Genomic DNA, 13,540 nt, shown 5'->3' with positions numbered 1-13,540 from the left:
TTTGGCTGGGTTTTTTTTTGTGTGACAGTGTCTGTGGATTCACTGTGGCAGCGTCTATGACGACACAATATACCACAGCAGCACTGGGGGAACAGCTCACTGAGAGAAGGCCTGTTCTATTCTTTAGAGGTGAGTTGAAAAGAAAACAAAAGAACTAAAACCCATCTCATCAGGATCAGAAATTATCCTCTAATTACCTCTTCTAGGTGCTGATCCAGTTGAATGGTGGTTAAGTAAATGCCCCCAAATTTATTGGGATCGTTCATATTTTTTTCTTCCTTTAAACAACAAAGTTTCTTTAAAATTAAGTTTTCCTTTTATAATTATAAAGTTAGTATGTTCTCTTAGAGAATAATGTTAAGAATGTAATCTCCAGGAACTCTGTCACATCAAATCTCTCTGAGCTCCAAATGAAAACCCAACCATAATCAACTACCATTGGTATTTTAGTACTTTGAGGTACTTTTCTCATTATTTCTCCCATAGCTTCTCTTTCCATGTAAGACTTAAATAATCTCATGCTAGCAGTGTCTTTCATAGCATTAATTTTAATCACCTCATGGTGTCCTGCCACGTAGATTTACCTAGGGTTGAAAATTCACTTACTAATTGTCTTCATTTTGAAGAACTAATTGTTCTTATTCTGTTTGACATTTAGTTATTTCCTAATGTTTAGTGTTATTGTATTTTTAATTGATTTGTAATAAATACTCTACTTACTTTCTAATATTGTCTGAATTTTATATTACACTATAGAAGACATGAATGTTTTATGAAGGTACACACAATATATAAGATGTATGATAAATATAAGTTTTTTTTTCAGTTATGAGGCTCAAACTCAGGACCTGGGCTCCGTTCCTGAGCTCTTTTGCTCAAGGCTAGTGCTCTACTACTTGAGCCACAGCACCACTTCCACTGATTAACTGAGTGGTTAATTGGAGATAAGAGTTTCACAGGGACTTTTCAGCCTCAGCTGGCTTTGAGCTGTTATCCTCAGATCTCAACCTCCTGAGTAGCTGGGATTATAGGCATGAGCCACCAGCACCAGGCTCAAATATAAAATTTTTATCCAATTGCTTTTCAAAACTCTGGATCAATTTTCAACATTATATTGCCATTGCATCTCCCTCCAGCAGCATAGAACACTATGGATTCTTAGATGATCCATTTATTGGAGAGTAAGTATGGCATCCTGACATTGTAATTTATACAAATGACAAAAGCAATTCAATAAATGAATCATGCCACATTTTTCCGCAGAAGTGTATTTAAAAGACCATTGTGTCTGAGTGTTAAAAAATATTTCCTAATGTTGCATCACTGATCAACACTTAATAAATATTTCTGGCAGTACATGGTTCCTAAACATTTCATCTGCTTACCGCTCCTATTCAAAGTCAGTACAGAGGTGCCATCCACTACCTTGGTCCTCAGAAAGGGAACACCTGCGGTCGTTTATTGAAAATTTAATATTGTGTTTAAATGATTCCTTTTTAGACCTGAAAACTCTATATTTATGTGTCATAGTCAATTCCTTGGCCATCTCTGCAGCCTCCTAGTAGCTGGAAATATTTCTTTTTATATTTATGATGTTTCGTTTTGATAATACATCTAGCTCTCCAAATGCTACATGTTCTATGTTTGCCTTTTAAAACTCACACTTAACACTTTAATAGACTTCAATGAGGATTGTGCATTACCATCCAAACTAATTGTACTTACACACACACACACACACACAAGCAGAGAAAGCAAGCATGTATGAGGATTACAGGTTTGAGAGGAGATTCTCTCTACAAGAGCCATCCACACACCAAGTTGAGCAGGATGTGGGATTTTTGCCACTGACTTGTTTCCATTCACCATCTCTCTTGTGAACAGTAGAAGCACAATGGGCTGGTTGGTGGTCTGCGCCTGTCCAGTCATTGCTGGGAAACTGTCAGGATTACAATGTTCCTTTGTTGGCCGAATTGGCAGCGACGCCAAGGGCTGAATGGGCCACAGACACTGAACCAGTTATGACGATGCTTGGTGCTTTGCGACGGCGAGAAGCCCTCCCACCTCCCAGGCCGGCCACCCGGAGGCGACAGTATGGATGCAGAGATGTCTCAGTGCCCTTCCAAACATATGCTGCACCAAACTGGCTAATGGAAGACTTGGCGTCTTGATCATCCAAACACAGGAGAAGCTTCCAGGGCGCCAATATTTGCAGAAGAGAGCAAGCAGATTAAAGAAGATTGAAAGCACATCACAAGAATGCGCTCATGAAATGAGATGTGGACCTCACAGAAATTGTACCAGTTATGGGCTAAACCCATAAGAGGCGGAAGATTTTTTTTTAAGATAATAAATCAGACCTAGTCACAGGAAAAGGAGTTTCCTTGCTAACACGCATGGGAAAGAGGAGGCAGGCAGCCGAAAGTCTGACCTGATCCACGTAGGCTGTAATGAATTTTAAGTGTTTGCTTTATCATATTAAATCCCCTGTGCCCCTAAATGTTCAGATTTTGATGCAGCTGGTGGAGAGAAGGAAAATGAACATGTTGAAACAGGTATGACAAAGTGATCACTAAATCTTAAAGAAGTTATTTTCTCTGCCAACAGTTCTCTGCTAGCTGAGACTCCTGGTTTTATTTAAGAAATCCACTGCCTTTGAAAGCACACTGGGTCTTTTCTATAGCAAAAGATCAAATGATGTTAATCAGGCCGTGGGGTCTAATCCTTTAATGCAACTGTCTCTTTGCATTATAAACATACCAGCTATAGAAGCTGGAATGATTTTTATCTTAGCTTATTTTTTTTCCTTCTTCTGCCTCTGTCTTTAAATCTTGAGTCTGGCCAATCAGTACTAAACAGTTTCTTCTATTTCCTTTCCAACTCCTCCTGAAGGGACAATTTATTGCTCCATCTTTTAATGAAAAATTTCAAGAGACAGTACAACCACCTCTCCTACTCTCCTCTGTGGTCCTCATTCTTTCAGTTCACCATCTTAGGCTATGTTTTAGTGGAAAGCCACATCCCCAGGGAACTACCTGCAGCTAGCTCCTACTTCTTGCTCATTAACTGGGCTGCTCCTTAGCGATTGGTTGTGTCTGATGGATTCAATTCCAGTCACCACCGATGTGTTTATAGCTGCTATCAATCGCTTTTCTTAAGCCAATCTTTGCTTCAAGAATACAGCCATCATAACTTGAACTCTGTGGCACATTCAGCCTGAAGAAGACTATATTAAGGGTGGGTTTCTAGCAATTGTCTTTAGATATTCAACCTTCCATCCTGCTGAAGCAATAGTAAGCTTCCACAGGAATTTAGAGCCATCAAGGCTGTGATTAATAAATGGGATGTGGTGATAATGAGAGTAGCCTGGTCCAGGTTTACAAACCCTCTATGCTGAGATACTAGCATGCCTTCCATAGAATGCCACTGTCATAGATAGCCTGTAGCTGATTTCTTGGGAAAGTTATGATGAAAATCATTGAAAGAGCCATAGAATTGGACTAAAACTTCTACCAGATCAGCTAAAATACATGTATTCCCTTATGTTGTTTTTTTCCCCCTCACTTTCTGAGACCTAATCAGGCCTACCACATTGCAAATGCTCAAAAATTCCTGTTTATACATTTAAAAAATCAGTGAAGGTAATTTTCTAATAAGTGCACAGTCTTAGGTCGGCTACTGTGAAACAGTGAGTCCTCCATCTTTGGATGTGTTCAAGCATATATTCGGGACACTAGTGTAGAGACGACCAGATCTGATAGTTTGGCTCTAAGCTAATAGAAAATATCAGCACTTTGTATTTCACATTTTATATTCATATACAATGATCATTAATGCATCTGTTAAAAAAGGAAGCGATGAAAAAATAAAGTCTGAGGGCCTAGGTAGTACCACCACCGCCTCCCCCGTTTTTGCTTCAATGATCTTTTGGTCAAGCGCGCCACCTCTCGGCAGTACACCAAAGTTGCCTCCTGCTGTCCAAAGTTGAAGCCGAAGTCCACTGAAAAGTGGACAGCCCACATTACATTTCCTCTTTCCCCCATACTCAATTATCTTCTACAATACAGCAGGGAAGTGCTTGAGATTCTACAGGCTGACAGGAGTTTTTTATGCCAGCATTTTTTCACCACTTGTACTTAACCTACTTCTCCATATGTATCGTTCTTAAAAAAATGGATCCTCTACAGAACAAAATTAATCTTCACATTTTATCCAGGTTAAGAATGACTCTTTAGGAGTGGATGTATTACCTTACCTATAATCCTAGATACTTCAGCACGGAGAGGAATCTGGTTCAAATCTAGTCTGGCCAAAAAGTATGTGTGACCCCATCTCAACCAATAAGCTGTACTTGGTGGGGTATACCTATGGGCCTGGTTATTCAGGAGGCAGAGGTAGGAGGATCTGAGTCTTGGGTGGACCAGGTAAAATTTAACAGTTTATCCAAAAGAAACAATGAAAACAAAACCAAAGTGATTCCTCAGCATTTCCAAGATCTCAGTGGTCTTACAGGCCTGTGAGTTGGGTTCAGTTTCTAAGGTTTGGAGTGGTGCAGCCGCTTCATGTGATTCTCCTGTCTTTTTTTTTTCTATTTTTTTTCCTAATCTGGATTCCCAAAATTGTACAGCTTAAACCACACCCCAAATTGGGTGTTTATAAAAATGGATTGTGATATCTTCAGTGCATCTAAATAAAGGTTTTATTTTTTTCATCTTTGGTGTACTCGACTTATACTAATAAAGGGCAGATTTCTTGATTAATATGTAAAACCACCGATATTGTTTTTTTTTCGATAGAAATATAAATCACAACACATGTCCATTCTGGCGAAAAAGTTTAAAATAACTTTTGTCTTTGGTACAAGTGTTGAAGTGCATGCCTCACACTTGCTAGGCAGGTGTTCTACCACTTGGGCTATGCCTCCAGTTCTGGGTTGTGAACTCCCTGTCTTTTTTCATTGTACCCCAGTGTCAAGTTGCATGAAGGATCCAATGATCACAAATGCTTCGGTTCCTGTTGTGTCTCTATCATCTGCTTGTGGAGTATCCTTGGAAAAGTCTGCTTTCGATCTCAAAATCCCAGTTTCTTTGCTCTCAGAATAAATGAAAAGAAACTTTCTGGGTTTGGGGGCTTTGTAAGTCATGGTGGAAAGTCCCTAACACACCATGAACCTCACTATTAATTAGTATTGGTCTTCTCTGCTGATTATGAATACCGATACCTCCATGGCCTTCATCTCTATGGTTATCGCTAAGATTCTCAAAGGTGAAAGAAAAACACGGAAAAGGGAAATGGCAGAAAACACAGAGAATCATGGTGAGAGCACAAACATTTGCTAAACCCAAATCAGCAGACATAAAATGTTTCATATAATTCCATGCACCATAAATCACTAGCTTTTGCCGTGCTGATGAAAAAGAATACCAGTGAGACAGTGCCACCTAATGGTGGGATCCTGAAGCTGCTGTCAGTCACTCAGCATTGAGATGTGAGGCTTGCTGCTAAACTTCTAATTCTTTTCTGTCTTTATTGAAAAGTCCAGAGTCAAGAAGATATGCACAATGCTTCCAACTGTGTTACTTGTTCCCATATCTTTCTTTCTCAACCACCCTGAAGGGACTGTGGAAAACAGGCACAATATTTTCAGCAGTACTTTAGATGTTGTTTCTAACTTTTATGTTAATATTTCTCTGTGCATGCAAATTAGCTCATTAATGCCTAGTCAATAATTAACCCACATAGTAATTGTTTTAATTAGAGTGAAAAAGGATGGTGAGATTTTTTTTGACATCGGTAGATCAAAATGTGGCCTTGATCTCCATTCATCTGAAAAGAAGGCAGATAATGATTACAGTGCTAATAACAAAAGTTTTATCTGATGTGCATCCTTCAATTGCTTATTTCCAGCTGTTAAACTCAGTAGTGTTAAATGAGGAGCCCTAAATTGCTCCACAAGCAAACAGTTAAGGACTGAATCCTTAGAGGGGGAAAGAAGAAAGTGATCAGGTTTAATTATCCTTATATTATTCATTTAGAAGTAATAGACTTTATGAAGAGAAACTAAGCCCACCAAAAGGAAGAAAATTCAATAGCCCATGTATAGTGTAAAGTGTTGTATTGTGTTTTCCTCCACTGTAAGGAAATTACAGTTTAAAGGTTGAACTTTGAGAATGGAAAGGCACTATAAAACTTTGATGGTCCAACTCCTTCTTTTATAGATGACAAATAGCTCTGTGTTTATCTGCTTCATATTTTCGTGACTTTGTGTTGTAACCTTGATTGCCTTGTTTGGGTTTGTTACAGAGCAGTCTGGCTCTATTAACAAGTCAGGTTGTAAAACACCTTCCACAATATGTAGTTTACTGGGAGAGAGCAGGCCTGGAGAAATGAGAAACAGCTGAAGGCACATGCCAGACCATTGCTGCTCCTGTTTTAAAGGCAGTTTAAAAGTTCCAGTGAGGAAAAATGGGAAGGAACAGAAAGTTAGCAAGGAACAGATGTTGCTCAGCGGTGGCTCTGGTAGAGCTGGGTTCTAGCCTTGGGGAAAGGAAGGGCCATTCTGGCAGTTTGATTTTTTCCCCCTCTTACTCCAAACCTCCCTAACCTCACCTAGATGACAGAAGAGAAGAGTATCTAGGTCCAGAATACCTTTGCTTTATGGAAATACCATGGCCCTTGGACCAAGACATTTTTTCTTGTAGCAGTAATTGGTTGTGCTCAATAAATTAATATTTTTTAAGACACTGGTGGCTCAGACCTCCTTTTCTTTGGCCAACAAGATTCAGACCCTTTAATGGGTCTCCTTTCTACAGCGACCTCCACCATTTTCTCATCACTGTGTCTAAGGGAAAGTCATTCTAGTTTTGGGGGATAAAAGTTGGATCAAACATAGTGTACACTCAGAAATCTTTCCATCTACTTCCAAGAACTTAGAGCTATACTTCAATGGACAGTTGAGAATCCTGTGGCTTTGTGGTTTGCCATTCAGTTTTTTGATTTTCTAAGTCAAGTCAAACTTCGAAGTGATTGGAGCAGCCATCTAATTTGACTGAGTTAAAGATACCTTGAAGAATCTGGTAGATCCCTAAATAAAGATCATTGATGTGCTTTGCGTTGAAGAACATATCTTCTTCATATTTCTTTCCAAATTCTAAAATATCATTTCCTGGCAAGACAGTCACTTCAGATTCAACTGGTTCAGTTTGGTTTTGCTTAACAATTGGATATGTGTTGAGAAATGTCTTTGTGTTGTGTAGGCATCGTAGTGTATTTACACAGATCTCTCGAGTACAGGTCAATCACATGTTATGGACTCTTGATGTCCTCAAGAAATGTAGTGAAAACAAGGCGTGTGGGGATTCTGCTAGCACACCGTGGCATATGATTTACAGCGAACTTTTTTTTTTTCTTGTTTTGGTCTGTTGTGGGGCCTGAACTCTAGGCCTGGGCACTGTCCCTCAAAACTTTTTTTTTAACAAGTAGAAGAGTATACTCTAATGACACAAAGGGAAGCGTCCTACATATAGACCAATCAGCACTGTCATTTATTAAAACTGTCTGGTGTTTTTCCCTGCACAGAACTGCATAGGCTATGCTTTCCTGACCACCAGTTAGCATCACCACAAACAGGTAAATCATACATGGTGCTATGAAGTGATGATGACTATGAATTCACAAGTTGACAAAACATTTTAGTTCCAATAGCATCTGCTACAATTTTGGTATGAAATGTCCCCCCATTGGCTCATCCCAGCTGGCTATGCTATTGGTGAAGGTGGTATAAAGTAGGAGGTGTTGCCTAGTTGGAGGAAATAGGAAGCATGCCCTATAACGTCATATCTTGTCCTTTGTCCCCACGTCTTCCCACCTCTCTCTATATTGCTATTCAACTTCCCTTCAGGCCTACAGTAATGAGTCCAGTTGACCTTGACTGACCTTGGACTGAAGCCCTCTGAAACCATGAACCAAATAAATCTTTCCTCTCTTTAAATTTTTTCTCTCGGTTTTCGTTACAGTGAATTAAAAAAAAACACTAAAATTACAGGGGTCTACTATATGATGACATATATGATTATGTGTATTATTAACTGTCACTATGTCTGTATTTGCATAGTAGTGAACATATATAGGAACATTTTTAGTGTATGTGTGTGAGACAGAAAGGCAGTGAGAAAGAGAGACTTGGAACTTGAACTCAGGACTTCAAGGTCTTGCTCGACTTTGTCACTCACTGCTAGTGCTGTACCACTTAGGATGCCTCCACTTATGGTGTTTTGTTGCTGGTTAATTGATGATGTGTCCCTCAGATTTGGCTGGCTTTGAACTAGCATCCTCAAATGTCAGCCTCCTGAGTAGCTAGGCTAACAGTAATATATTCTAACATAACTTCTCTCTGTATGACATGATATCCCCACCCAGAAGATCTTAATATTTGCCCACGTTTTCTTACTTCAGCTTTGGAGAGTCCCAGGACAAATGTGGATACTGAAAAATACATAAGCCATAGTGATTGAAGGTTTGAATCCTGGCACAACAACTTAACAGGTAGTTGATGATGAGCAAGCTATTTAACCTTCCAATTGCAAAACGCAGATACTAATATTCTGAAATATTGCTCAGTGGCTAGCAAGGGTGAGACTTGCCTGCCTAGCAAGTGTGACACTCTGAGTCCACACTCTAGTTTTTTGTTGAGAAAACAAAACAGAAACGGTAATGAAATACAGGCAAAATGTCTGGCACAAATTTAGGGGTCCAACCAAAGACATCTTCATGCTCTCTTCCTGAACTCCTCTTTCTCACTTCTGCAACCCTCTGCCCCCAATGAGACGGCTCAACTCCTCTGTGCTCTAAGTGAGCAAAATTCTACAGTTGGTTGGTTCGTTTGGTTGATTTGATCTTTTTCACCTGGGCTTGATTGTTCATCTTTAGGGATGGAACTCAGTGTTTCTCACTAGCTCTGCAGTTTCTGCTGCTGCTCTTTCAACTGTGTCCCTGGGCCAAGCTCTGTTGGGACCACTTGCAATATTCACCACTTGCTCCCTTTGTAGTTTGCCATCCCCTCTTCCCCCCCCTCCCTTAATCATATGTCTACTCTTGGCTTATGTGCTAATGTGGTTTGCCTTTTGTGCCTTTCACAAGATATTGATGTGGTTCTATTCCTTCTGGATGCCAAACCAAGACAGCTCAGAGACAAGTGTCTTGTTGGGCTAAATTCAATTAGTACTTTTGCTTTGATGATTTAAATGTCCCAGACTCCAAACTTGCTCTCCCCTTCCCCCGTTTTTATATTTTAAACTTTTTTTAAATCCCATTTAATGTTCTAGATTCTACGCCACTCCAGATGGACAAAATTATTGCAATTTGTGCCTCTGGAATCAATAAGATTTTGCTGCAATATTTAGAAAGATAGCTTTTGCTGTACTTTACTTAGCCCTAACTGCCCTGGAATAATGACAATAACTAGCATCTCCTTTAGCTACATCTCCTTTAGCCAGCAAAGTGGATATATTCAACTTTGCTGAGGTTTTACAGGAGTAATGTTGTTTATTTAAAGTGAGAATGTCACTACTCAGGACAGGTGATTGTTTATTTCTTTGAGTTTGGGGATGGGCTGTGCTACCAGATCTGTGATACCTGAAGGCAGTTCCCAAGGACAATATTAGGCAATCAGGGTCCCTGAAATATTCACCCAGAACACCCTACCATACTCCCAATGATAAAAGCAAATAAATAGGCTCAAACCATAGATTTCATCACTCTAGAAGGAGAATGTCTAAGCCTAAACTCTAAATGAAATAGGTGAGAGGAGGAGAGTTAGAGACTCTTGAACAATTATGAAAAGCTGTCATTGTTGCCAATGTAAAACAAAAACAATTCTATTTGAAAGGGAATAAACATTCTGAGCAAATTATGCATGACCATGGACCAGGAACACAGATTCAAGTTACCTTGAATGACACCCCCATGCTGACAGAAGTTACATGAACTTTCATATAGGATGGATGTTATCTCTGCAGGGTGGGAAGAGCTCTTCAAAAGGCTCTTCATTGCATTTGATGGTTGGCTTTTGTGGTTGTTTTGAGACAGGGTTTCTCTATGCTGCCCAGACTGACCTCGAACTCATAACCCTCTTGTTTCAGCTTTCCAAATACTGGGATTATAGGAATGTGCTAGCACATCTGGGCTATTTTTTTTATTTTTATTTTTTGTCGGTCGTGGGGTTTGAACTCTGGGCCTGAGCGCTGTCCCTCAATTCTTCAGCTCAGGGCTAGCGCTCTACCACTTGAGCTACAGCACCACTTCCAGTTTTCTGGTAGTTTATTGGACATAAGAGTTTCACGGACTTTCCTGCCCGGGCTGGCTTTGAACTGCTATCCTCAGATGTCAGCCTCCTGAGTAGCTAGGACTACAGGCATGTGCCACTGGTGCCCAGCACCTGCGCTATTTTTATTACAGTCTTCAGGAGGGGAAATGTTTATCCATTTTAGCTATCCACTCCAACAGTTTTATCGAGTAGTCAAGAAGATTCAGATCACAGAAAAGTTGATGGTATATGACCCATATAACTTTCACCCTTTATTTACAATATTCCATCTTTCCGCAATCAAGATGATGTAAAGAGCTAAGGTTAGAGTACAGGTTATTGAGTATAGCTGTGGCTACCATGAGAACTTCAATTCACATCAGATCATCCATGGAGACATCTTGAGCTTTCGGGGGAAAATGATTATTTATTTATGTAATTAAAAATGTAGAAGCCAGGCACTGGTGGCTCACATCTATAAACCTAGCTACTCAGGAGACTGAGATCAGAGGATTATGGTTCAAAGCCAGCCTGGGCAGGGAAGTTTGTGAGACTCCTATCTCCATTTAACCACTAGAAAACTGGAAGAGGAGTTGTAATTCTAAGTGATAGAGTACTATCCTTGAGCAAAAGAACTCAGGGATAGTGTCCTGGCCTGGAGATCAAGCCCTACAACTGACAAAAGATAAAAACAAAAACATCAATGTCATGTTTACACATGCCCAACCCTTACACTGTAACTCAGAGAATCCAGGGGTTGCTCTACCCAAACTGTCCTTGTTGTGCTTAAGGGTACAATTGTACAATTGTACAAACAAGGTCTTCATTTCCACCTCCTTTTCTTGATTTTCTGGCTGCTCCTTTGAGCAAAAAGCCCTGTCTTGGCTCTTTAGTTAAAAGCTGCTGCACTCTTTGACTCTTTTTGCTGACTGTAATAATAATGCCACGTGCCAGAATGTGGCAAAACAGAACAAAGCCAATCTCTCCTACACTACTTAAAAAAGGAATGACCATCCAGCCTTTATTTCTTCCTTCAGTTTACTATAAACCCAACACCAGTTTTCTGCTGAATAACTCACCAATGATAAAAGAAATGTAATTTCAAACATTTTTTTTAAATGGTGTTTTAAGTCAGGATCTTACTAGGTAGCCTAGGTTGGCCTAGAACTTATGATCCTCCTGTTTTAGTCTCCAAAGTGCTGGAAGTCCAGGAGTATACTACCCATGCTAGGCTATTTTAAGTATTTTCTTTTTGAACACATAGGCTATACTTTCTTAATCTCAGCACTATTGATATTTTGCACCCAACAATTCTTGTTGAGGGTGACTCGTGTCACTTTATAGAATTTTCATAGCAGCTTTGGGCTTCTACTCACTAAATGAAGTCCCTCATCTCTGCTCCTGTGAAAATCAAAGAAGTCTTTAAACACTGCCAGCAAAATTGGTGCAAAATGACTGTAGATTGAGAACCAGTGATATGGACCAGATGCTATTCTTTTTAATCTAGAAAGAAACAGCATGCAAGAAGCAGGCAGTATTTATTTTTGTCTTGATTCCTAAATCATAGTCAATGAATGTGTTCTGGGATAATTTTCTCAGATCAATCTAAGGTCATCTATTCCTTAACTCCATTCTTCACATTAATAACAGGAATTAAAAAAACAAACTCACAAGGAATACAATTTCAGTGTACTTACAAATTCCCCTAAGTGCACACAGAACCTGAAGAAAGCATCCCTTTAAAAAGACTTCTAGGGCTGGGAAGATGGCTCAGTGGTAGAGCGCTTGCCTTGTATGCCAGAGGCCCTGGGTTCGAATCCTCAGCACCACATAAGCAAAATGAAAAAAGCTGGAAGTGGTGCTATGGCTCAAGTGGTAGAGCGCTAGCCTTGAGCTGAAGAACTGAGAGACAGCGCCCAGGCCCAGAGTTCAGGCTCCACAACCGGACCCCCCCCCCCAAAAAAAAGACTTCTAATTTCAAACATCTTTTCTTCCAATTGATTTCAAGCAATTGATGATTTCTTTGGCATTGCCTCTACCTTTCTTTGGAAATAAATTGAATCTTGTTTCTTTGGATGCTACCAGAAAGCTACTGTGAAGGTGAAAAATTATTGTACTGAGACTCTGGAGGCAGTGGCAAAAATCACAACCTCAGTGGGGTGCTGGTGTCTCAAGCCTGCAATCCTAGTTATTCAGGAGGTTGCGATCTGAAGATCAAGGTTCAAAGCCTGCTCAGGCAGATTTGAGAGTCCTTATCCCCATAAACTACCAACACAACTAGCAGTGGAGCTGTGGCTCAAATGGTAGAGCACCAGCCTTGAGCAAAAGCAGCTTAGAGACAGTCTAGCAGACCCTGAATTCAAGCCTCAAGACCAGCAAAAACAATAATAAACCAAAAAAAAAAAAAAAACCTTAAAACAAAAACAAAAAACCCACTAAAACACTACACCTCCCCAACACCAAATGCTGAAGAATCCTCTGCTAGGAAGGGCAGCCTCTGCCTCGGGGTCTTCCTTGATTCCATTAAAATCCAGTGGTCCTTCTGCTAAAATGCTTGTAGATTTCTTGCTTTGAGATAGAGTTCCTTACCTTCTTCCAGCGTCGCTGCTCCTACACATGGAAAGGCCCTGAGATCCTTCCTAAAAGGCAAACGTAGGATCTAATATAGCATGTTCCTTCTTCCAGCCCCTGAAACTCCGCTCCCCCCCCCCCCATACACACTATGGAACTGCAATCCCTGTAGAAGTTGGATAGAATCAGTTAAGTGCAGTTGTGGAGTTTTGTAATCACAGATCTGCCTAGTTTGTAAAGTCAAGCATTGTGTTTGTCAACCATAGTAAAACACAAGCCCCCAGTGGCAGTCACCCAGGCCTGGGCACTTGGACAGAAGGACTAGAGAAAACCAGCCTGAGGAAGTGAGGATGTTAGAAGTAGGGGGCGGGGATTTGAGAAGGAGAAGGAAGAAGGGAAGAGGGGAGGGAAGGAGGGAAGGAGTGGGTAGAGAAAGGAGGAGGGAGGGAAAGAGGGGGAGGTGAAAGAAGAGAAAGAGGGGGGGAAGAGCAGGGAGGGGGGAAGGAGAAGGAGAAGGAGGGTAGGGGGTGGAGGAACGAGAAGAGCAGGGGAGGGGAGAGAAGAGGGAAGGTGAAAGAGGAGGTAAGACAGGAAGGGGAGGGGAAAGAGGAGGGAGGGAAGGAGGGGGAGGGGAAGTAAAAAGGGAGCTGGGGGGAGGGGACAAAG

At 40.6% G+C, this 13,540-nt stretch overlaps 1 protein-coding gene across 1 annotated transcript in view; it reads left to right on the top strand.

Annotated features, from left to right (window-relative positions):
- Nucleotides 1–5,225: 5,225 nt before the first annotated feature.
- Hddc2 (HD domain containing 2) overlaps nt 5,226–13,540 on the top strand; it is a 21,034-nt gene continuing 12,719 nt past the window's right edge. The window contains exons 1-2 of the mRNA XM_013026774.1: nt 5,226–5,316; nt 5,397–5,466. Of these exons, the coding sequence (XP_012882228.1) occupies nt 5,226–5,316; nt 5,397–5,466 (161 nt within the window). The remainder of the gene's footprint in view (nt 5,317–5,396; nt 5,467–13,540) is intronic.

This window comes from Dipodomys ordii, unplaced genomic scaffold (assembly GCF_000151885.1).
Source record: "Dipodomys ordii isolate 6190 unplaced genomic scaffold, Dord_2.0 Scaffold97, whole genome shotgun sequence".
In the NCBI taxonomy this organism is placed as follows: domain Eukaryota; kingdom Metazoa; phylum Chordata; class Mammalia; order Rodentia; family Heteromyidae; genus Dipodomys; species Dipodomys ordii.
This window is presented reverse-complemented; position numbering and strand designations above follow the sequence as displayed.